Raw genomic sequence first — 27,266 nt, forward strand, 5'->3', positions numbered from 1 at the left:
TATGGCAGACAATCTGTCAGTCCTCCTTCCTTGTGGTGTATATCAGACATTCAGAACCTACAAGTCAGACATGCATGCCTTCCAGAGTGTTGGTGTCCTTACAACCAGTATGGTGTACAATATGAAGATAGGACTACCAGCCTCCTGCAGACCCACAATGTGGCCCCTCTTGAACTTGTCTAATTGGGCAACCCACTATCAAACATTTTGCCTGGGTATAGTGCACATCCAGGTGATGCTCTAGTGATTCTACCCACTGTCATACTGGGTGGCATAGCCATGTTTAACCCACTTATGTCAACTGATGGGCATAACATAATGGTCCCAATCACACTCCCTGGGTGTGTGACCGACCACGCAAAAGTAATCATTGGCATAGATAATGGCATGTAACATTCTCACTGTGGTATCACCGCCAGACACCACACTTGCTAGGTGGTAGCCTTTAAATTGGCTGCGGTCCGTTAGTATACATCGGACCCACGTGTCACCACTATCAGTGATTGCAGACCGAGCGCCGCCACACGGCAGGTCTAGAGAGACTCCCTAGCACTTGCCCCAGTTGGACAGCCGACTTTGCTAGCGACGGTTCACTGTTTACATACTCACTCATTTGCAGAGACAACAGTTTAGCATAGCCTTCAGCTACATCATTTGCTACAACCTAGCAAAGCACCATATTCTTCAAGAATGTATTCTGAACTGATAATATTGTGAATCATGTACCGTCAAGAGTGACGTCCATCATTAATGGATTAAAGTTAAGTATCAAACTAATTATGTCTGCTTTCTGAATTCTAAATCCTTGTCATGTTCCAGACCTCACGTCAGTATAGTTCTTCCCTCCTCACGCCAGCCTGCGTGAGCTAAAACGCGTGCATTTCAGCCTCCTCTAGTAACACAGTGTTGGCTCTTCTGCCAACACAACATTCACTCTACTGTAGAATCCTAGGAACATGTACTCAGCTTATACATAATTAGTTATTTTGAACAGAATGACCTCCTTCATGCCAAACAGCAAAAATAATTCTGAAAACATTAGTGATGCAAAACCCAACTTATGCTTTTTTGTATTACATCCTGAAAGCCATGCACCATGGTTAAAGTGTATACAGTACAAGTCAGTACTACACAAAAATGTTGTTAACATAAGTATGAGCATCTGTGGATCAAAAAACTTTGTGATTAGATTGAGAATCATTGTCAGAAGCACAAGTAACATTAGGCATGCCTCAGGGAATTTTGCTATGACTCTTGGTGTCCATGTCACATACTAATGACTTGGCTGACTATTGGAAATAATGCAGTTACACGCAATGAAGTACTGTACGAAAAAAACATGAACAAATATTGAGTCAGATCTTGATAAAATTTCAAAGTGGTGCAAAGATTGACACTTGCTGTAAATGAACAGAAATGTAAAAATGTGTGTTTCACAAAATGAAGAAAAGTAATATCCTATGACCATAATATCAATGAGTCACTGTTTGAACCAGTCAACTCAACTTTTTGTAACAGTTTGTAGGGGTATAAAGTGGGAAGATCATATACACTTTGACAAAGGTAAGGCATGAGGAAGACTTTGGATCATTGATAGAATACTGGAAATATAGTCAATCTACAGCGGAGACCACTTACAGATAGTTTGCACATCTAGTCTTAGAATACTGCTCAACTGTGTGGTCCCCACATCAACTAGGACTAACAAGAGTATAGACAACATACAGAAAGAAGGGCAGCCCATTGGTCTAAGGAGGGCAACATGGGAAAGCTGAAAAACAATAAGTGACTGACACTTGAATAATGATACAAATTATTCCTTGAAAGTCTATTTACAAAGTTTCAAGAACCACTATCAACTGAAGAATTCAGATATATTCTTCAGCCCCTACTTTTCACTCCTGTAGGCACACGGAAAACAAGATTAAACTAATTGCAGCATGCACAGAGGCATTTAAGTTGTCATTCTTCTATACACAATTAGAACAGGAAGTCTCCAAAGCATGTGTGCAGATGTAGATGTGGAATTAAGCTATCTTTAGAACAAATATGTCAGTAAATATCCACATTACAATGAAGGAGAAGTATCTAAGAAAAATAAATCAAGGATGTCTTCACATAAAAGTAAAATACATGATTAAACAAACCAGAAATAGTTGTACCTGTCACTTGGATTATGAGGCACTTTACATACTTCCAAAAGAAACTTAACACACTCCAGGTGGCCCTCAGCTGCAGCTAAGTGTAAAGGTGTTCGTCCATCATAATCTGTCTTTGTCATATCAAACCCCATCAAATAAAACCTGTAACAAAGACATGCTGACACATTTATTCATGAATATTAATTTGAAATTTATATATGTGACATTAGTTTACCTTCACTTTATCATTATCAAGAGCAGAATAATAAAAATGAGAATTCAGTCATGTTCGTTTAAACTGGAGATAATTGTTGTACAGGAGGTAAGGGCCCTAATATTATCAAGGTGAACAGAAAAGTTTGTAGCAACATGTGACTGGGATGTCTTCTTAGCTTGTACTGGCATGGTCCATGGGTCACATGCAGGCAATGTGTTTTTCATGCACCACTATCAAAGGTGCAATACAGGGACCCTTCTTTCATTAAAGCTGTTGCAACATGAGTTAACTGCTGTGATCAGTGACTCCACAGTGACTCAAGTCACTGCCAACCATTGTGAATATTAATAGCATGCACATAGGCTACAGTGCTCGAGAATAATAACCAGTGACCAGCAATGCCAACAAGAACCACATGCTTTCTGTGGGGTACAAAAGTAAGTTTCTTTGCAATCAAATCTCAAAGACCACAGAAATTAACCTGGTTGTAGGAATACTAGCATTACATTCCTGAAAGGTAGCAAGTGGTTACATGGGTTACTGAGTCATGGTATGTGTTCGTGACAAGATATGAGTATATCGAAAACAAAAAGGTGATGTTTCATACTTGGCAACAGAGCACCATTAAAGCAAGTTATTGAGATTATGTTCCATGGGAGATGATCACATATGATAAATAGAGCCTTAATATGTCTGTCATCATTTTTCAATGGTGACCAATACAGGAATGTGCTATCCAATCACTTGCATCTATTTGTTCACCTACAGCTTCTTGTTGGCAACATACCCCTTTTACAGAGAAATGCTCCATCCTATTACTCCCAGATCACATGAGACTGATGGTTTGAGGACCACCCAACGAAGATGAGAATTTTGATGCCTCGTGGATACCATGGAGAGCATACCATGACATGTCTGTTCTGTCAGTCTGAAACAATATGCTGCACACTTCTAGGTACCTGCCTTCTAGTTCAAGTGCTGATGAGTGTATTGCACAGAACAAATCAATGCTTATGAAAGGGAAGCTGATGCATAAACTCTCAGTAAAGAAAAATGAAGTGACTGGACAAAAAAAATCATAAAAAATATTTAAGACAAAACATGTCTGAATAAAATTTCTGGCCAAAACTCTCCCAGATGCAACATGTGTCAGGCACAGAAATGCAATGAATAAAATAATTTGCTTGGCTCATAACTACTTTAGGTTACGCAAAGATATAAGTAAAATTTCACCATGAGGTGTAACTTGTATTATTAATGGTAACCCATATGCATACATACAACTTTGCTAAGAGGTGTTACTTGTCCTATTAGTAGTATGCGGTGCCAGAGTTTGTAAACACTGACTGAAGTTAGCCATTCCAGCTAAACATGTTATTCCACATTGTTCATGAGCCTTTTGCACCACTTACGGGTTCTGATGGAATGCCCCTTGCCTTCCATATGAGAAGTGAATGAGCAATGTGCTGCTTAAGAGAAATAAATATGTTATGAAATTTTGTTGCTTTAAAACTTTTATAAAAGACATCCTAAATTTCATGTTTGTGAGACAGAGGTCATGTGTGTGTGTGTGTGTGTGTGTGTGTGTGTGTGTGTGTGTGTGTGTGTGTGTGTGTGTGTGTGTGTTTTGTGCCATCCCCATGACATTAATGTGAAAATTTACAAAACTTGTGTGACAATATAAAAAACAATTGTAATAACGAAAATATTGATAAAAGCCATAAAGACAATGTGTTGTGATTATTGTAGTGAAATATTGTAAAATAATATAGAAAAATAACAATGAAAATTACAATCAATATGAAAACTATGTATTTCAAGGATAATCTGTGAACAAAGATAAAAATGAATAGACAGTCTTATAATGAGGAAGAAAGAGAAAAAGAAACTAACCACTCTTCGTTTTGTTCTTGATGATTCGTGATGAGAATGATATGTGTTTGTTACTAATACTGTAAGAAAAAGCATTCTTATGATAATAATAATTAATTCTATCAATGTGTAAACTTTTGTTTTCCTTTCAATAGTGTAGGGAAAGGCATCCCATAATTATTACTGAACAATTTGCAATTTTCATAGACTGAGCTGATTTTGTTTCAAAGACACAATCACGGGCAAGAACAATATGGCGAGAACATAATTTTAAGTTTTTCATTACACCACACAGCTTAAAAATATGAACTCACTCGCTGAGAATTATCTGTTTAAGTGTTTCACTTGAAAGTGAATTAATATTTCATTGCAGAAACAGTTTTTGTGTTAGCCTAGGCCAGTCAGCACGGATTAGGTCTCACACAATCCACTACATAAAAAAAAATTTTTAAAAATTGTAAGAATATAATAGAGGGAAACATTCCACGTGGGAAAAATATAGATATAGATATAGATATAGATATAGATATAAAAAAATTGTAACTGATATGTAAATAGAAAATAGCTTTCAAAGAATTTTAATCAGTTCTATAACAAGATCTCAATGCAAACCTCACAGAAAGCCCAGAGTCTCTTCTCATTAACAGAACAATGAAGCTGGTTGAATTTTAATGTGCACAACATTTAGTTTTGCTACATTTTATGTCTAATATGTTAAACACAAACATGCCAGACTGCTTAAACTCACAGTTGAAAGGAAATTAACATTACTTGCACAACAATCAAAGCCTTTCATGTAACCATCAACCACCTTAACACAGCATTTCAGCTTTGTGTTGCAGAGCGGCACTGCGCATCTGCAAACGACAAAAGGTACATGGAACATAATATTCTAATAATGATATGTCCTCAGAAAACTAAAGTGTCTGGGGCCAAAGCGCCAAAGAAAAGTACATTTCTTTTTATTGAAAATAGCAACGCTCAATTAAGGTGGCTCTAATAGTGTTGCACTTTGTAATTTGCAACCTTTCATATCAGAGAACATCATTACGTGTTAGTAGAATTGAGTATTCTGCATTTACAACTACATTTACCATTGATACTGAGAATAAGTCATCTTAATTATTTCTTGTGCTACACAAACATTGACAGTAACCATATGTTAACAAGCTTAAAGGGTTGGGTAATGTTTTTTATGTTAATATCCTATTTCTGACAAAATGAGAAAAAGCTGCCAAAAATATTAATAATACTTTTGAAAGCAGGATTGGTATGTTGCCTGAATTTGTCAGTATATTTAGTTACATCTATAATGTGCAACTAAACTGTCTGTTTTCTTTAATTGTCTGTAAACATATAAAACAAATATATCAACAAGAACATTTTTATTGAAATGTGGTGTTGGGCAAATGAATTTTCCTAAAATTATAAAAACTCTTAAACCTTCCAAATAAGGTTACATTCATTCATGATATTCAACTATTTGTACAGCATCTAATGAGATACCCTATGCAGATGGTAACATAATTACAACTCCACTTGCATCATTGAGAGAGCAAACCACTTTTCTTTCATTGTTATGCACTACCACAATGCAAAAGGCCTGAGCCATTCTCCTTGGCACATATCTATGATATGTCCAAGTGCAATAGCTTCAGATTTTATACTAGGTTTTTTCATGTATATTATGGTGGGCATTCCGTGTTTAACAAATTTTCTCTATTTATCTTGCATAATAGAAGTACAAAATGATAAACCCTGCCTGACAAAAAAGTGAAGCACCCAGAAGATATGATTTGGTGTCAATGCAACTTTGTTGACATTCATAGAACTGCGGGATATGTAAATGATTAGAACAGCAATTCTGTGTGACAGCTAGACTAGTCATCAGATTGCATTAGGGTTGTTCATGTCTAGTGTTGCTACGACACCTAGTTAGGGTAGAGAAAGGGTGTATCACATGTTGAATGACCACTGCAAAGGACATACAGATGCCGTATACTTATGTGAGACAACATTATCAGCACCAGACAGAGTTTCATGGGGTCTACATTTGACCAGCTGGTCAAATCATGCAATATCCAGATTTGTGGGGCATTTGGAGATGACAGAGGCCTGATGTTGGACAGCATGGGAGCACGACACACGGCTAAAGGCACCATGTCATGGACTGTGCAGCCCCTCCCACTAGAGGTTCAAATTCTCCCTCGGGCATGGGTGTGTAAGCGTAAGTTAGTTTAAGTAGATGTGTAAGTCTAGGGTCTGATGATCTCAGCAGTTTGGTCCCTTAGAAATTCACACACACACAAAATTGGCAATTTTTTGAGAGGTGCTATGACCAGGAAGCATGGATGACATCACATCACATTAAGTGAAGAATCAAGGTTCTGCTCTACCTCAGATGACCATCATCAATGACATAGAGCAAGGTCCCATTATTCCAATGTTTTGAAGAGGCACAGTGATGGTACTCCTGGTGTCATGGCATCGGAAGCCATTGGGCATGGCTTCAGTTCAAGGCTGGTAGTGATTGAGTGAACTCTGATACCACAATGGTACATCATGGCTATCCAGGGCCCTCATGTATTCCCTCTCATGCTGTCGTTTTTCAACAGGACAATATTCATCCACACATGGCACATGTCTCTATGAACTTCCTGAATGATGTTGAACTACTCCTGTGGCCAACAAGATCTCCAGATCTGTCCCCAATAGAACGTTTGTGCAGCTAGCTGTAATGCATTTTAACCTCTTCCCTCCCTCTGTAAAAAAACTAATAATTCCAAAAGCAAGCACTGTGTCATCACTTTTACTTTTTTATGTGTCTAACAACAATACTGAATATTTTGCCTTCTGAATTTCCATTACGGTACACCAAAATGAAACCCAGTCATATTGCCATGCATGTTAACATGCCACTTCTGGGATTCAGGAAGATGCACCATGCCCGGTTCAGATCCACTCATTGGATTAATATCACGGGCCAAGGGCTACTGTGCCAGTCAGCCTGGATATGGTTTTTACGTGATTTCCCAGATCAAACTAGGTGAATACCATGGAGGGGAAGAGGACGGGGGCAGAGCAGGGGAAGGAGGGAAAGCAACAGAAAGAACATCTGGCAATCCTCTACCACTAACATTGCCAAATCCATATTAACAAACCTACCCCATGAAGACACAGGACAAGAGCAGGAAAAAGAAGAAAAAAAAGTACATAGAAATGAAATACAGAAAGTAGAATTGACATTTAGTCAATAAACTGTGTACTAAATAACCATTTGGTGTGTTACAGCTGAAACTGATTATTAATAATATATTATCATATCTTGAAACAAAGACTAATTAATAATTTTAGTTTATTACTATACCTTTTTAGTGCTAGCAAATCTCCCATTGCAGCATAAAAGAGTAATTTTATTATACTCATTTCATCTAATCCTGTATGCAATTTTAGAGGGTGTTTTTTATTGACTATTGCATGTCCAAGTTGCTCATATGGATGAAATGTGTATTCTCTTAAAAGTTCCTGCAAAATGTCACAATAGTAAGTGGTTTGGGACTATTAATGCAAGATATTAACAATCTAGTATTTAACGTAGCCAAGCAAAATTTCATGACCTAGAATCAGAAGGTAGTATGTATAACTTATGAAATCTGTTCTATTGCTGTTACATGTGGCTGCACTCACTTAACAGTAGTTTCATTATAATGAGTGATGGTGTGTGAGTAAACTATTGTACGTGCAACATTAGCTGCCCTTATGTGTCTGCCTGTTTGGGTAAGCATAGCTGCATAGCTGACCATGTACCCCCTTCCCCTGTTCAACTGCCTCAAAGCATGATGTAGCAGAACACGCTGCATTGCTCCCAAGTGGTGCATATGGATATGTGGGCAGAAATGTGCACCTATGCATTATGTTATTGAAGTAGCTACACAAAATGCAATGTGTAAATTACGCATATGTACAACATACCAACCAATAAAAGCATTTCCACAAATATGATCCAGATTCAAAGTCAAAGAGTACATAGTTTTATCAAAGAGTAACTATGTTTCTCTAATTCATGTTATATTCTTCAAATCAATAAATATCTTGTACTACACACTTTCTAAGTGGCCAATGATTTTCCTCCAGGTTCAGGCTACAGGCTATCTCCATACCAAATTTCACTGAAATGGTTTCAGTAGCTTAGCCACAGAAACATAAGAGACACAGTTATTTTGCATTTATAATTTTAGTATGGATGCTTTTATGGACATTAACATTTCTTTCTAAATATTCTTGAAGTTTCTGTCTTAAATGTAATCAAAAGAAAGCTCCACCCCAGCACTCCACATTTTATCTGCAGAAAAACATTGTAACATTCAGAACTACTTTTATTTATAAAACAATTGCAATTTGACGGAAACTGAACTTACTGAGTATCACATGACACGTGTGCATTGTAAGACAAGTTTTGCTATTTTTATAAAACTGTTAAGTTGTTATGTTTACATGAGAGCAGGTCACTCTTGTAAGTAGCATAAAAAGATACAAATTTTAATCACTGACAAATACAGTGGCATGTTGTTAGTCACACTTAAAACTGTATCACAAAGATTCAAAATTTTTCATGTTTAACTTGCCCAAGAGAAGGATAAAATTGAGCCATGGAACCAGGAGAAACTCTATGAAATACTGCTATACTCTGATTAAAATTACTTTGTGGCTTACAATCTGCAGTGGTGGTGGCGGTGGTGGTGGGAGGCAGTGTTGTTGTATCAACAAACCAAGTAACACAGTACACGCGTGGAGTTGGGAGAAAGAGCTACGATTAGCTGATGGCTGGCCCCTACCATTTGACACACTGGAACATCAGTCAGAAAGTTATTTTAATCAGAGTTTAACTTGTCTTGCTGACACACTAGCATGAAACTATTTTTAATCAATTACCATATTACAAGAGAATGTTCGGTCAAGTCAGGCCCAGGGTATTTGCCCCATGTGGCAATTTCAGGAGACATCAAAATCATATTCTTGAATAAAAAAAACCTTGTTTAATAAAGTGACTAGCATCCAGTGCATGTTGGTCTATTTATAATTGATATGATTTTGAAATACATCCCTGGTGGTTTTTGGACATTTCTGGACACATTCTACATTGATTTTTGAACAAATCATAAGTTGATTTTTGAAAGTGTGCATGGTGTATGTGATGTCTCTGGCAAGGGAATACCAATCACATCAGAAATAAAAAAACGTTCCCGCAGACAAACAGGGATGATGCTATATGAGATGGATCGAATAAACCCAAATGAGTGAATGCCAAATACTGTTCGTTTATGTGGTTGATTTGGTGTGTGAATGATAAGTGTTGCTATAATTATTAGTGAAATTCATAGATACAGACTGCCAGAGTGGAAATAAGTAACTAACAGGAATAACAGGTAAGAAAGATAACATATTATCTTCTTGGTGTATCCAAGAAAATGAAATTTTAACAGATAATTTTTGCCAGATTTCTACACTACCAAGGGCTTTTGTTAGAATGAGGAAGAAGAAGAAATGTGGACATCATACACATTATATAGAAGAATAAGACAATTCCAAATTTGTATAAGAATTTCATACTACTACTACTTTTTGATCTCATGCTTGAGAAACTGGAGCATACGAATGAAATGTGAAACTATTTCCTAACATAAAACATTTTTCTTGTAGTCAGCCTAATAGGCATTTGATATTGGCACTTCATGAATTATGTTCTGTCATGTTATTTATGTAAATGTGGTAGATAAAAATAAACATTTGTGCCAAAACAGTCTCACTTATTTGGCATGTGTTACAATTGCTGCAGTATTAGAAAGGTCTATTTCATTTTATCTACAGGCAGTTACAAAATACATGTAATCAAATCAAGAAACCACACCAGTCTTGGGTATTATTTGTATTAACAGCTTTATTAGATAATGACATTTTGAGTTTTTATGTAGCAAAACGTTTGACGAACTTTGATGAGGTAATAGATTCCCTTGCAGAAAGGAAAGCACACCATGGTAAACTGTAGCAAGATTGGGGAGAAAAAAATTGCTGGTACCTCAGGATTGAAGAAATTTGTCCTGTCTTTCTTGTCTCTTGTCTTGACTAGTTTTATTTTTCCTATATTTAATTTTATGTCACATGAAAGAGAAAGTTATTAGCTAATAAACAATAAAGAGTGCAAATTTTCTGAAGATTTCCTTTTTTCCTGGCCACAAATAATCCCACCCAGTATCAGTTATGAGTTTTTTTTTAGAGGGGTAGGATGTAAAACCAGCTGACTGGGAGCTGGACAGGCACCATAGGACATTTTAATTTCCACTGTCCTGAATATAGGTTCAATGGCTTCCATTATAAAATATACATGTTTGAATTCCACAGAGCAAAATAAAGTGATGTGTGATAGGAGAATGATGTGTGAAGAGGCATGGCACTGCACTTTGGCACACTTTAGACAGAATAACATGTCTTACATTTCCTCAAACATATATGTTTTATGTCTGTATATCAAACTCTTCAGAGAGATGTGCACTACAAAATTAACATATTTTTGAAAGATCTGTGGGTGTGCCACTATCACTATCAAGTTTTTGCCCCAGTTATGAAATGTCTTAGATCCGGGGCTGGGTCAAGTCTAAAAAATATGGTTGAAAATTTTGCACAATAATGTTTTCTAGTGAAGTGCTGAGAGAGACAAATGGAAAGGATTACAAATTGTTTAAACGAGCTATAAATGACTTATCAGTAAATTATTTTCTATTGATCACTACTAATTCTCTGTGTTTTGCAATGGTACACCCTCATCTGTCATTCTGTTAATATCAAATATACTCACCTTGGTGAGCTTTTCAGAAGTACATCCTGCCCTGAAGTAATGCAAAATTTTCCTCCATTGAGAACAGCTGTGGGAAACCTAGCTACATTAACATGTCAAGAGGAGTGCATGGAATTAACTGTCCCATTATTGTAAAGAGAGTTCATTCTGTTAGGACTAGCTGCCACAACTACGTTCAAAAGAATTTTTGAACAAATTTTGATTAGAGTGACAGTCTAAGATGATACTGTCCTACTCATTCTTATATGACTTCTGATATCAACAGAATAACAGCAACACCAAAAGCATAGATTCCCCTAGTAGTTATGAATGTATGAGTTGTTGTGTGAATGTGTGAGAGCTTTACTTCTGAGGAAAGACTTTGTCTGAAAGGTTAAATGTTTCGAGTACTATTTTCATTATGGCTGTCTGAGAAGAAATGCCTCCTCTATTTGGTGATGAGTGATCCGTCATTTCCATATTGATATAATTTTTTTTATTCAATGTTGTTTAGTTAAGATCACACATACAATAGTTGCATAAAATAGATAATTTGTTATTCATGCTTTATTTCACTGAAATTTATTATGTTTATTGTGTTACACATATCTACTAATACTACAATCTATGATGACAATGGGTACCTGAAATAAATGTTCATCTCATTGCTGATCACAGCACAGCAGGCAATTCTAGTGTACCATTGCACAAAACTGAATTTAATGAAGAGTGGTACTGCAGTTATTCTGTTCTGAGGTTCATTTATTTTTCTTCTTTTTTGTCATTTGTACAGAATTATGAGGATTCCAATGACTCAAACTGGTTGTAATAAATCATTTTAGAAGACAGCATTGCGTCATGCATTCTTCTGAGTATATATGTGCTGTTAAATTTTTTTCTGCTATTGAGTTGCATTAAAGTGTGTGAGCTCAATATTAACAATTTCCCACAAATGGTGACACTGTAAAAAGCCATGGATCATGAGAACCACATCAGCTGTGAAATTACAATGCAAACTAAAACAGGTGCATCTGATTGGAGAACTTATTGCACAATGTGGACAGAGGGCTTACTGCTCCTGCTCCTCAGGCATTTGTAGTCACCAGATGTATGCCAGAAAATTTATGTAATACACAGCCTGTAGACTATTTACTGATGAGCTACATCATGTCTTCAATGCTGTATAGCAAAATTGTCTTTTTGCCATACATGCCTCAGCAGCCAGACCTGAGGTTCAAAATACTGGAACTTTCATTATCTGCCTGTGCTGTATGTAATGATAATTTTTAATTTGTGCCTACCAATAATGTTTCAGAGACTCAAACTCTTTTGTTACTGTTGTTGTTCGAGACTTTCCAAAAGTGTGCAAGTAAAGATCACATGCTTCACCATGTTTGAAATGAAGACACTTATGCATTCAATAAGTGTTAAAAAGTGGGGTTGTTGGTGGCAAATCTCCATCATAATTTTGGCATCCTCTAAAAGCAATAATGACTGAATAAGAAGTTTCATGGGTACCCTTAAAACAACTGTGGTTCTGCTGTCTTTCACTATTAAAGGTACTGTTGTTTCAAATAGTAGGTTGGTGCATACGTTTGGAGAGCTTTTCTTTTGCAGATTGATTTTCCTGTTGCTATGGGTTTATTTATTGATTGTGCCAAGTGGAGAACTTGGAACATTTCTTGCATATTATTCTGTTTGAGTTGTATAGAAGGACGACAGCAGTGGAGGCAGCCAGATACATTTGGATTATATGTGGGGATAATGCTATTACACAGAGCATGGCAAGAAAATGGTTTTCTCGTTTCAAGGAGGATCATTTTGACATTAGTGACTCTCCATGTTCAGGAAAACATTCAGGGTTTGATGCAGATCATTTAAACACATTAATCCACCATGATCTACATCAGTCTACTGAAGAACTGGAAAATACAATGAACTGTGATCATTTCACCATCATGCAATATTTGCATGCAATGAGGAAGGTTCAAAGATTCAGTCTATAGGTACAGCATGCTCAAAACCAAAGTTACAAAAATCAGTGATTTGCCTGCTTGCTCATCATCAATTGTCTCATGAATGATATTAACCATTATTGTCCTGTATTATTACTGGTAATAAGATAACCTGATGTCTTTACACTAACCAACATAAAGGAAAGGAATGGTTGAGCCCAAACAAAGCAACAATTCCCAGTACAAATACCTGCATGCATCCACAAAAGTTAATGTTATGCATCTGGTGGAACAGCAACAGAGTGCTTTACTATGAATAGCATCCCAAAGATATAAACATCACTGCTGACATTTATTGTCAATGACCAAGACACCTTCCAGATGCAGTACGAGAGTAACAACCAGGAAGATTGTGTGAAGTGATGTTACTCCACAATAACACACACCAACATTCTGCTAGATTGACAAAAGCCACTATACAGGAGTTGGTTTGGGAAGTCATTCCACCACACAACTTTTTCATATGATCTTGTGCTCCAGATTTTCACGTTTTTCAATCCCTATCTAACAACCTTCAAGGAACTTCCTTTCCAGATGAAAATGTGTTCTGAACATGGCTCAACAAGCTCTTCACCTCAAACCATGTAATTACTGCAGTCACAGTATTGAAAAGATATGCCAGCTTTGGCAGACTGCTGTAAATAATGAAGGAGAATGCATTATTGATGACTAAAGTCTGTTATGTGTATCTATTGTGCTTATTAAACTTACTGAAAATTGTTATGGACTTATGCACCAGTAACACCAAATAACACTGCAGACTTGCATTCCCAGTTGCATGTAGCTGATTAAATGTATAAAATTTGGTTGCACAAACTGGTAATGGCAATGCAGAAATAGTTGCTTCAGACATCACTAACGGGCAGCAGTTCCCACTATCAGAACATATCTGCAAACTCCAGTGTGACCTGAACACTCTCTAGCACAGTTCGTGAAACTATAGAAACAGTGCTAACCCATAACAGCCCAGCATCTGGTGGAATGTTCACCATGATGTCAACAAACAACTGAACAAGTGGTGCTGGTATCGTTTCCAATTCTGACAATGGGCAAGAAAGTGCATTTCTCCTTGCAGCTACACGAACAACGACAGTTAGTGGGTGTAGGCATGATCAGTCACTTTGTGAAGAAGTTCCTATCCACCAATTGGTCTTTTGCTTCATATAATACAGAAACAGCTTCTGTCAAACTATCTAAAGAAGCTAAATTCACATCCACCATTGGAAATGTCAAGTTTTTATAACACATTACAGTGGACTTTCCTAATAGTTGATGTCATCAAACCCATTCTTGGTGTGATTTCTTGCACCATTTTAACACAGACGTTTCCATCTGCCAAGCACATGTATTTATGAATGGTTTATAGATGTATAGGTTCTTGAAACAGCTCCCACACCCTAAACTGTATGTTTCCCCATGATCGGCAACTACACAACATATTCTGTGACACTTCTGCAGCAGGTGCAGTGACGAATAAGTTGGACTCTGATGGCTTGACTCACAAGATCCAAACTTCTTTGACAAAGGAACTTCATATATTAGTGTGCACTTACAGTGATTTACATGAAAAGTTTTCAGCCCATAGAGAAGTGAAAATAAACATTGTCAAGGAGAACACAGTGTTATGTTCCTGTGAGAGGGGCAAAGAGCTGGAGAAGGCCGAAGCAGAAATTTTGAGAGTAAGTGAAAACATCTCCTAATCCCACCCTCTCTTTGCTACCTTGATCATAAATAGCAACTTGCACCTACCTCTTATGTCACACAAAACACGATCCATCACATTCCAACTGCTCTGGGACCACCGGTCACCTTCAAGGTTCCCAAGTTAGTGCTGCAGCAAACAATGAGTTTGATGAGTTACTAATTGAAGGGATTAGCCACCACTTTTCCAGTCCTTGAGCATTGTGCTTACACCTTTTGAAGAAGAAGGATGTGCCTGGATACCTTGCAGTGACTATCATGCTTTGAATGCAAGCACAACTTCAGACTGCCAGCCTGTTCTCAACATACAGGACATTACACATACATTAGCGAGTGCCAAGATATTCAGCAAGATGGATTTCAAGAAGACATGCTGCCAGGTGTCTGTGGCACTGGCAGGCACAACAAAAATGGCCATTTTCACACCATTTTGACTGATTGAGCAGGACTGCATACCATTTGGTCAAAAATGCTGCTCAGGTGTGACAGTGCTCTGCTGATAAAGTGGCATGTGGTGTGCCCTGCTGTTTTGCATATTTTGATGATTTACTAGTGTTCCCAAAATCTCCAGCAAACCATAACAGACATTTACAAATGATTTTTGATAGGCTTTCAGATAAACAAAGACAAATATTCTCTTTGGCAGAAGAAAGTGAATTTCTGAGATCACTTGGTTATTTCTTCTGTCATTGCACATTTACAGCATAAGACTGACATGATTCAGTCTGCACCATTTACAGATACCTGCCAACACCTATGCCGTTTTCTAGGTATGGCAAAAACTTCTATAGATGCCATCTACCTCAAGCAGCAGCCTCACTGGCAGCCCCTCAGTGTCATGTTGTCAGGACCAGATTTAAAAGAACAATGCCCTGTCACTAGGTACATGAAGTGTTGCATCTATTTGACAAGTTAAAATACAGTTTATGGGATCCCATCCTCTTATTGCACACCATTCATTCTGCACCTCTTGCACTTGATGAATGATAGACAAGCAGCAATAGTGGCAGCTCTTAACCTGAAAACTTTCATGCCTACTGCAGCAAGTCAAGAGATGTCTCTTCAGATTTCATAAGACTCCAGTGTTCTTGCCATCTTTGTACACTAGGGCCCACAGATGTGGTATGTGTTCTCATGTCATGTTACATATAGACTCTGTCAAAGCAGTGTTGTTAACACCATAAATTACTCCGTATCCCATATTAACAAGGAATGAATGGACTGTAATGATATTAGTGAATCATAAGTCTATTACGGTGTCCTTGAAAGGGATTAAATAATCCTACTTGCTTCAGCGGATGATGCTTCAGGGCAGATCCCCTGCTATCACCTGACATTAGATTGCAAGATACAGTCACTGGCAAAACTATACTGTTACAGACCAGACTGTCGGACATGCAACCAGCTTCTCCTTACTATAGGTGGTAGAGTTGTACATCACAAATACCTCTTTATTCAAGGAGCTTTCCACTGTGGAAAGTGAAGAGGGACAGGGGAAGGCATGTGTGGCAACATGAGTAGTCAAAAGCAATCACTGAAGAACTGAAGTGTAGAATGTGTTTCTTTATGATTCTATGGCTTTTGAACCTGGGATGTTGTGTATCAATTGTTTTCATTTATTTCATATATTTACTACTGAGTTATAATAAAGTGTGTCTTCTTAATGCTAACAAATGCTTACTGTACTGACTGCAGATCAGTGTTTCCCACAGTACTATATTTTTGCAGCTCAGGTTTTCTGATTCAAAAAGTGCCTAATTTCACTACAATAATTTCTTATTTTGTTATTTATTCTATTTGGAAAATTTCATCTTCTCAAAACATTTTGGAGGGGTCTGGAAATGTTTGCATAAACAGAAATCATGTAGCATCTATGATTTTTGCCACTTTCTAGTTTTATGATTTTTCATAAATACTTCATAAATACACTTGGTCAACAGTGCCACAGGTAGTCCCTGTTTAGCTACCCAAACATAAACACCATCATACAAGTCAGTCAGATTGTCAACATCTATGTACCACTATCGACCAGTCATCGAATAGCTTTCATTATGCAAATATTATGTCGTTAGTTCAAGAACACTTGGTCTATAAGAAATTTTGAAGATTATTATGTTTGAATGCTTTGTCATAATTAACTTTGTGATATGCTTCCAATGAATCTAGTTTTTAAGACAATGTTTAAGATGTGTAAATATAAACATCTAAAGATGGGGTGAACATACAACGAATGTACTCTCAAAACTGCATGTTTCAAGGCATGTTGGCGTGGCATAGCAGGAAAGAGGTGCTATTCAAATCAGTGCATAACCTCATAAACATTAACATCAAATATGTTATAGATCTGACTTCAAAAATATTGAAAATGTTAGTTGATATTCACCATATATCAGAGATGCTGAGTTTCAGATAGGCACAACAAAAAGATTGTTGGAAAGTGAGCTTTCACCCAACAATGCCTTCATCAAAAATAGGGGGAGGGATAGCAGGGTAAGGGTTTGGGACAGTAAACTGTGGCTTGTGGGAGCGTACAGGGATGATGTGGAGAGAGGGCAGAACAGCTAGGTGGAGTTGGGAAGTCAGAGAGAGGAAGGAGGGATGGGGATAGTGGAAAAGGAGGCAGTAAAAAGGCTGAGGGTGCACTGGTGGAGTAGAGGGCTGTACAGTGCGGACATGGGAACAGAGAATGAGCTAGATGGGTAAGGACAATGACTAACAAAGGTTGAGACCAGGAGGGCTATGGACACACAGGATTTATTGCAGCATCAGTTCCCAACTGCACAGTTCAAAATATCTGGTGTTGGTGGATATGATCCAGAGGGCAGAGGCTGAGAACCAGTCATTGAAATGAAGAAAATTGTGTTGGGTGGCATGCTCAGCAGCAGGGTGGTTCACATGTTTGAAGGCCACAGTTTTTTGGTGGCCATTTATACTGACAGACAGCCTGATGGTTGTTATGCCCATGTAGAATGCAGCATAGTGGTTGCAGCATAGCTTGTAGATCACATGACGACCTTTGATGGGATAGGTGATGCTTGTGACCAGAATGGAGTAGGTGGTGGTGGCAGGTTATACGAGACAGGTCTTGCATCTAGGTCTGATGCTTGTGACCAGACTGGAGTAGGTGGTGATGGGAGAATGTATGGGACAGGTCTTGCATTTAGTTCTATTGCAGGGATATGAGCCATGAGGCAAGGGGTTGGGAGCTCTTGAGTGGTTCTGAGTCATGAGGGGAATGCTCCCCTCTGGCCAGATGGTGGGACTTTGGGAGGTGGTGTGTGACAGAATGACAAGGTGCAAGAGATCTGTCTTTGTACTAGCTTGGGAGAGTAATTATGGTCTGTGAAGACCTTAGTGAGACTCTTGGTATATTTTAAGAGGAACCTCTTGTCACTACAGATATGATACCCACAGATGGCTGGGCAGTATGGAAGGGAATTCATTATTAAAAATGAAAATTACATATGAATCCATTTATGTTATTTTTAAGAAACACATCAACCTATAGGGTTTACAGACCTACAAAAGAACCTGGCTTGCAGACAGAAGAAATTCAAGCGACGATTTGAAGCAGATCCTTAAAAAAACAAGATGAGTATTTTTTCTTTAAAACTACCACCAGACCTGGCCAACAATGTTTTAACTCCATGAATATTTATTAGAATTAATGGACTTCCAATTGTGTATAACAAAGGAGGTCATTAAAGTGGTGCCATTGTAACCAGGATACTTGCACATTTGTGTTTTTGACAGTGTTTATGTTTCAGGTGGTCAAAAAGCATATAATTGTGTTGCAAAGTGAACCTATTTTAAACCAAATATAATTTGACATAGTACATGTGGGAAGTTTTGGAATGATACAGCACTATGGACATACATGGTTGTAAAAGGATGAAGCATTATTACCAAAGTTAACACACCCTAACAAATCCAGGACAATAATAAGCTAAGGACCAATTACAAGATTTATTTTTGTATTCTCTCAGTGTAGTGTTGTGTGAACATTTTGACTGGTTTTTTCTTGCACTGATAATTTACGAACAAATTAACAAAAAATGGATCGTGATCCAAACAATGAAATAAATATTCTGAACCCACCAGCTTCAACTAGTGACTATAAACAGAACACAGCTGATAAATACATTTTTCAGGATATATTAAACAATAGTCCACCAAAACAGTTAAATGAAATCAGTGCAGACTTGGGATTTTTAGACACTAGTGTCCTAGATTTGAGTCCAGATGATGAGAAACAAGAACAGTCGCATGAAAGTGAAACAATGCTGCGTGAAAAACCCAAACAGTTAAATTTACAAGATTTAATGCATTAATGTTATCAGCAAAAAAAATGAAAAACTGTCATCAACAGAAAAAATTGTGAAAAAATTGCAAAGTCAATAGTCTTAGAATGTAATTTCATTAGAGCAGAGCTTAATGCACAAATTTCAAATGTTAGGAAAGACTTAGTTGGTGTGTTTCCTCAACATAAAGCTACAGATTAACGTGTGAAAAAGTAGGTAGAGGCTTCAGAATCCAAAATACAATCTTTAGAGAAAAACAAAGCGAAGTAGACAATGACCTCAGACCTGAGATAGGTGCTGTTGAAGTTAGATGTAAAGATTCTCTTGGAGACACTAGTAAACAAGCTGTAACCTTTATAAATAAGTTAAATGAAAAAATAGACAGAGTCGCCTTAGATGTAGATGAAAAAGTTCAGAAGACAGCTGAGATAACAGATTCAAAGATGTCAGTCTTATATAGTGATGCCACTATTATCAAAAAACGAGAACAACAGTTAAAAGATGGGCTTATCTAAAAACATTCTGTAATGTAGAACACTCAAGCTACCCTACTATGCCACTAAAGTGTTTCTCTAGTAACAAACATATTCATCCAGTTGATTTTATGCAACATTGCTGTGATAGTTTTCTCCCAGGTATGACTGATGAATTGAAAATTAAGTTCATTATAAGATCATTGGAAGGGGAAGCCTTGTCATGGGCCAACCAACCTGACTGTAGTAATTTATCCATAGATGAAATTGAAAAGTGTTTCTTGAAAAAGTTTTGGTCTGATACTGAACAGACAAGGATAAAGGGTGAGTTTTTAAATGGTCCAATGTACAGGGAGCAGAGAAGGGGTATGAAAGAGTTTGATGAATTAACTCAAATAGATGCACTTAAGAGAAGGCTACCAGAAAGAATTCTGGGTTAGTTTATGGGCCAGATGATTCCGTAGACCAGCTCCTGAAATATGTAGAAAAGTTGGATAGGGCATATGACGGGATTGATCAACATAGTACTGATTTCAGGAGGCCAAACCGGAGTAACCACAATCATGATAGAAATACTAATAATAGTGACAATTTTAACCAAGGACATAACAACAACACCCTATGGCGGAATGACAGGAATCCAAATAATTTTAGAAGTTATCTGATGTGGGACCAAACTGTGGAGACCAACAGTTTTATGAGAATAGAAATTCTGGGAACAGAAGTGGTGATAGGAATTTTGAAAATATAGGTGGACAGTGGACAAATAATAAACAGTGCCCCCCCCCCCCCCCCCCCCCCACCACACACAGACACACACATACATGTGAGAGATAATGATAGTAGATGCGATAGGCTAAACTGAAACCCTCGCTGTTGGCGGAAACATTAGTGAACAGTCATTTTTTGACAGTAAACAGAAACATGAAACCTACACAATTTTATGTAAAATTCAGAGAGTTAACATCTACTTGTTTACTTTCTGAGTACAAAAGTAATCAGGTGGATGTTTTTCTGTTTGTTGTGAAAAAAGTTTTTCGGTTATACCAAAAAGGTAAGGTAATGGAATTTTACAAAATGTACAAGTATATCAAATTATTTTGAACACCCTAAGTAACTAGCAAACATGAAAGTGTAAAAGGTTATATAATTACAGGAGTAATGAGATTAGTATACAGTGAATACACAAGTTTTGGTAAATTTTGAGGAAGTATATGGGATATATGTAACTATTAGTGAAAGAGTACACCGGACATATTTAGAATCATGAACTAGTTTTTAGGGTGTTTGTATAATGTAACAAGAGAAAATACAGTTGCCTAGAGAAGTGCATTTGAAAGGAATGAAGTGATTGTAGGAAGTGTTACCTTTCTGACCCACTAAGTTAAAGTAATATGGTTGTATACAGTAATGAGTTATGCGAGCAATGCAATAATTACAAACAGTAAAATACTAAAACATGTAAATAGTGTAATGTCTGTTTATTTTGTATACCAGTTGTGAGGTCTGCTGCTATGTAATGTTATTTTGTGAGGTTGATCTATTGTGTAATATGAAGGAGGTGATTTTTCTTAGGTGATTATTATTTCAAAGTATTTAGTGGAGTAATGTGGTGACATTATGTTGCTCCATTGAGGATATATTTGAAGCATTTAATGATGTATTAATGTATTACTGATCTAATGAGGAGAATGATGTTCGGTAGGGATTGATTAGGGAACATGTTTTTTTTTTTACTTTGGAGAAAGTTTATGAAAGACACACATAGTCAGCAAGATTTGTAATCCAAGTTGTTTTTGATTTGAAGTAACAGAAGCAAGTAAATACTCAGTTATATTTATGCAGGAAGGTTGATTCTATGTGAAGTGTGACATGTTTTGTAATTAATCAACATGTCAGAAATCTGTACACTGAAAAGTGATTAAGCTTCTTGTTGGTAATTAATGTGAAGAATATGACTCTTGAAAACAGGAAGTAAACTGGAGAATGTTTTAGTGAGTTAACAACAGTATCTATAATACTACATATTTGTACATTGTTGAAAGGTAATGAGAAGTGAAAACTGTTTATTTCTGAACTTTGTAAATTTTTTATACTTAACACTGAACCATATTAGGTAAGCCAGGATGACCATCTGAACACTTCATGGCTGATGTATTCAGTACGCAAAAGGCTATATGAATTTAACTACTTATTGTATCAGACTATACACTTGAGACATATAACTGTTTCATTACTATTTCTGAAAATCTAATGAGAGGTAGTAGTCATTTTGTTACTTTTCTGAAAACATGATGAGGCATATACTAAGTTTTTGTAACATTTTGCCCCAGGTGGGAAACTATGTACTGAATTTCTTTTGTGCTTGATGTGCACCAAGTGTTACAACCATACAGTGACTTATTGAAACATGTAATGATCAACATTTATCTGTACAGAATTCTAACTTTTAAGTGTTTCAACACAACCATATCCCACACAATGACTTGTAAATATCTTAGTGCTGTTACATATTTTCTTTGATGTTTTGTTATTTATGTAACCAACTATGAGTATTGGGGGGGGGGGGGTGATTCTTGAATAATAATAAGAGGTACAAAGACTACTATGCCATTGAATACTGTAACCACATTCCTTAAAGAACTGCATAACATTTTATCATTTTTGAAAATACCTTGAAGATACTGTCTGTTAGCTGGTAATATATATACTATTCTTTGTCTCTAAACTACTTGTAAACAGTGCAGAAGGCACCATGCATTTTCATGTAGATGTCTGTCGTCTGTGACACAGAACTCTGAAACAAACAAATCTTATCTTCACTGAAGTGTGTAAAAGATATCAGGAGAGTTATTGAAATCTGTGGGCACTTGTTTCCCAAACTTTGATACATAATATCATCTGTGTACAGTATATAATTTTGTGTTTTACCTAAGTAGACATTTTTCAATTCTATCTAGTCCTAAGTGAATTTTCAACCAGAAATGGTATGTAAATTTCAGACATCCCCATGATCTGGAGAGGACATTTTCATTTTTGTGCTTTAAGTGTTAGTTACCTGACATATTTCTCTGGACTTCACCATAGTGCTTATAAATATGTTATTTCATTGATGTTGTATAGTATCCTAAACCATGACTTGAACCAAATTGTTAGTGAACTTGGCTGTGTGTTTAAACACACTACATGGTATCCTCAATTGGACGTGAACTTAAATTGTCACGAAGAACTTTTAGCTATGTGATATATTTTGCCTTATGGTATCCCCAATTGAAGTTGTGCCATGTTAGTGTACTAGACTGATATTTGTACTACTATACACCTAATCTAGTATCCTGGAACTGAGTAGTGCTTATGTAGCACACAGAACTTTATCAAATGCTTTGATGTTTTAGTAGTGTCTATGTTGCACACAGTATTTCATGAACTATTGACAATGTAAAATGGTATATTAAGCCATGGTAGTGCCAAAAAGGCACAGAGGGCTTTCTTCTGAGATATGGTATTGCATTTTTTGGTAGTGAAATTGGTATTGTAATCTACAATATTACAAGTGGTATTGTATTTTACAGTTATGATGAAAGTAACAGAAAAATAGTATTAACTTTTCAAAAACTGAGTAGCTTTAGGAAGTCAAGTGTATAAGAGAACAAATCACATATCTTATTATTTTCTGCATCCAAGTTAAAATTTACTGATTGTCAAGTGTTAGTTTTAGTCTTGTTACCCCTAATACATTAATATTTGCTTTACAATTTTGTCTTAGTATAAGTATTTTTCTTTGTTATTGATAATTAGTATTTGTACAAAATTCAACGGCATAATTATATCCGGTAAAAGCTATTTCTTTTTATTATTTATTTTATTTTATTTTTTATTTTTTCAACTTGAGTTACTATTTGCTTTTGCCTAAGGGTTTCCCAAGTATTCTTTTCACTTAACTTCAAATCAGTTAAGAAATCATTTTGATGTTTCTTCATTTTTTTATTATTTTTTTAAAATTCAGATTCTTAGAGCTTTGTTTATCCTGCAATTTCCTTATGAAATATTTCATATTTGTGATTAGGGAACTTTGGATTCTGAAGCTGATACACTGCAAAATGTTGTAGGAAATTCCCTCTGAGCTGTGTTCACTTCTAAAAAAAAAATTATTCACTGTTCAGACCACAGAAACCTGGATATTTCGAAAACCCCTGTTTTACTGCACATACTAATTTTCAAATTTGTAAACACTGTGCACACCTGCAAGGCTTTCTCTCACAGTTGAATGTGAGCAAAACTCTTGGGGGGTGGTGGTGGTGGGGGGGGGGGGGGGGGGTGTAATGTTCAATAAACTGTTTGGACCATGTATATTCTCAAATTTATGATCTTATACTTTTTTCGATGTATAATATGTCATGCTAACACAATTAACCCCTGTGATTAAAAAAAAAATATCGTAAAATTACTGTACTATAAAAAGATGTATTTTTGTTTATGTGAATATATGTTATCATAACTGTTCTATTGTGCTGTTGAGTGAATTTCATTTTCTTTAAATTTTTTTTTATTTCATATTTTCGATCTTAGTATGACTATATCTTTACTGATGTACTTTGGAATGATGTTAACTGTGGGCAGATGGTTGTAAGTTGTCTGGTGGGAAGGAAGGAAGGAGAAATGTAAAGTTTTGTGGAGTTGCGTACAAATGGAATGTATTTCACTGAGTGAACATTGTAACTGATGGCAGCAAGGCATCTAGGATCATTAAAAATGAAAATTATGTACAAATCAATTTGTCATATATGTTATTTCAAGAAACATGTCAACCTATAGGGTTTCAAGACCTACAAAAGAAACTGGCTTGCAGACAGAATAAATTCAAGCAACAGATTGAAGGAGATCCTTAAGAAACAAGATGAGTATTTTTTCTTTAAAACTACCACTATACCTGGCCAACAATATTTTATCTCCACGAACTTTTATTACAATTAACAGTCCACCAATTGTGTGTAACAAAGGAGGTTGTTAAACTATGTGTTCCCATGCACATTTGTGTGTGTTTTTTCTTCTGATGAAGGACATTTGCAATAGCTGAAAAACATTCTGGAATCTACTTTTAAATGTGCCTCTCCATTGCTCAGTGGTTCCTCTGTGTGTAGAACACCAGTCTGTGGTGTCATCCAAAGAATGAGGTTACAGGATGAAGTTGGTATCTCATGACAGAATCACAAGCTAAAGACAATTGCTGCCAGATGCAGCCATAAATGAGAAGTATCAGTGAAGACATGCCCTCAGAAGGTTTCATAAGCTGCTGCTGCTGGAACTCTACTTACCTCAGAGTGCAGCATCACTCAACCTGCTCTGTGGTAGCCAACTATGATAGCAGCTCTGTTGCAACTCAGATCCAGCAGTGAGCTAATATCATTAGTCAGGACTGAGTACTGAAGTTACAGTTAAATGTACATTGATACGTGACTGCCATTCATTAAGTTATAATCAGTTACCATAGTATTCTGTGACAATACTAAATACATACTGTCAACAACACTAGATACATATTGTCATTCATGCGGAAAGGTTGCCTCCAAGTTAAGTGTCATATACGAGGCATGTTTTTTAAGTAAGGTCCATTTGAATATAAGTATGCAATGAAAGGTTATTTAAAAAAAATAAATGTATTTTCAGAAAGTACATACATCACTCTATTTTTTGACATAGTTGCCACAATTTGTTCAAAACACGTATCATACCTCTCAACCAATTTTAAAATATCCTCTTCACAAAAACTTGCTGCCTGCTCCATTAACCTAGAGTTCACTGCCATTTTCACATCGTCGTCATCATTGTGACGATTGCCACTGAGGTGTTGTTTGAGTTGGAGGAACAGATGGAAATCGCTCGGTCGCAAGATCAGGAGTGTATGGTGGGTGGTCTACAGCTTCCCAGCCAAAACTGTCCAATAAATCGCAGGTCTGATCTGCAGTGTGTTGTTGTTGTTGTTGTTGTCTTCAGTCCTGAGACTGGTTTGATGCAGCTCTCCATGCTACTCTATCCTGTGCAAGCTTCTTCATCTCACAGTAACTACTGCAACCTACGGTACATCCTTCTGAATCTGTTTATTGTATTCATCTCTTGATCTCCCTCTACAATTTTTACCCTCCACGTTGCCCTCCAATACTAAATTGGTGATCCCTTGATGCCTCAGAACATGTCCTACCAACCGATCCCTTCTTCTAGTCAAGTTGTGCCACAAACTTCGCTTCTCCCCAATCCTATTCAATACTTCCTCATTAGTTATGTGATCTACCCATCTAATCTTCAGCATTTTTCTGTAGCACCACATTTCGAAAGCTTCTATTCTCTTCTTGTCCAAACTAGTTATCGTCCATGTCTCACTTCCATACGTGGCTACACTCCATACAAATACTTTCAGAAACGACTTCCTGACACCTAAATCTATATCCGATGTTAACAAATTTCTCTTCTTGAGAAACGCTTTCCTTGCCATTGCCAGTCTACATTTTATATCCTCTCTACTACGACCATCATCGGTTATTTTACTCCCTAAATAGCAAAACTCCTTTACTACTTTAAGTGTCTCATTTCCTAATCTAATTCCCTCAGCATCACCCGACTTAATTTGACTACATTCCATTATCCTCGTTTTGCTTTTGTTGATGTTCATCTTATATCCTCCTTTCAAGACACTGTCCATTCCGTTCAACTGCTCTTCCAAGTCCTTTGCTGTCTCTGACAGAATTACAATGTCATCGGCGAACCTCAAAGTTTTTACTACTTCTCCATGAATTTTAATACCTACTCCGAATTTTTCTTTTGTTTCCTTTACTGCTTGCTCAATATACAGATTGAATAACATCGGGGAGAGGCTACAACCCTGTCTCACTCCTTTCCCAACCACTGCTTCCCTTTCATGCCCCTCGACTCTTATAACTGCCATCTGGTTTCTGTACAAATTGTAAATAGCCTTTCGCTCCCTGTATTTTACCCCTGCAACCTTCAGAATTTGAAAGAGAGTATTCCAGTCAACATTGTCAAAAGCTTTCTCTAAGTCTACAAATGCTAGAAATGTAGGTTTGCCTTTTCTTAATCTTTCTTCCAAGATAAGTCGTAAGGTCAGTATTGCCTCACGTGTTCCAACATTTCTACGGAATCCAAACTGATCTTTCCCGAGGTCGGCTTCTACCAGTTTTTCCATTCGTCTGTAAAGAATTCGCGTTAGTATTTTGCAGCTGTGACTTATTAAACTGATAGTTCGGTAACTTTCACATCTGTCAACACCTGCTTTCTTTGGGATTGGAATTATTATATTCTTCTTAAAGTCTGAGGGTATTTCGCCTGTCTCATACATCGTGCTCACCAGATGGTAGAGTTTTGTCATGACTGGCTCTCCTGAGGCCATCAGTAGTTCTAATGGAATGTTGTCTACTCCCGGGGCCTTGTTTTGACTCAGGTCTTTCAGTGCTCTGTCAAACTCTTCACACAGTATCTTATCTCCCATTTCATCTTCATCTACACCTCTTCCATTTCCATAATATTGTCCTCAAGTACATCGCCCTTGTATAAACCCTCTATATACTCCTTCCACCTTTCTGCTTTCCCTTCTTTGCTTAGAACTGGGTTGCAATCTGAGCTCTTGATATTCATACAAGTGGTTCTCTTCTCTCCAAAGGTCTCTTTAATTTTCCTGTAGGCAGTATCTATCTTACCCCTA

At 36.9% G+C, this 27,266-nt stretch overlaps 1 protein-coding gene across 1 annotated transcript in view; it reads right to left on the reverse strand.

Moving 5' to 3' along the window:
• LOC126174882 (glutaminase kidney isoform, mitochondrial-like) overlaps positions 1-27,266 on the reverse strand; it is a 187,895-nt gene that overhangs the window by 32,909 nt on the left and 127,720 nt on the right. Inside the window, exons 11-12 of the mRNA XM_049921699.1 lie at positions 7,598-7,755; positions 2,163-2,303 (exon numbers count right to left, since the gene is read on the reverse strand). Coding sequence (XP_049777656.1) covers positions 2,163-2,303; positions 7,598-7,755 — 299 coding nt within the window. The remainder of the gene's footprint in view (positions 1-2,162; positions 2,304-7,597; positions 7,756-27,266) is intronic.

Source organism: Schistocerca cancellata, chromosome 1 (assembly GCF_023864275.1).
Source record: "Schistocerca cancellata isolate TAMUIC-IGC-003103 chromosome 1, iqSchCanc2.1, whole genome shotgun sequence".
In the NCBI taxonomy this organism is placed as follows: domain Eukaryota; kingdom Metazoa; phylum Arthropoda; class Insecta; order Orthoptera; family Acrididae; genus Schistocerca; species Schistocerca cancellata.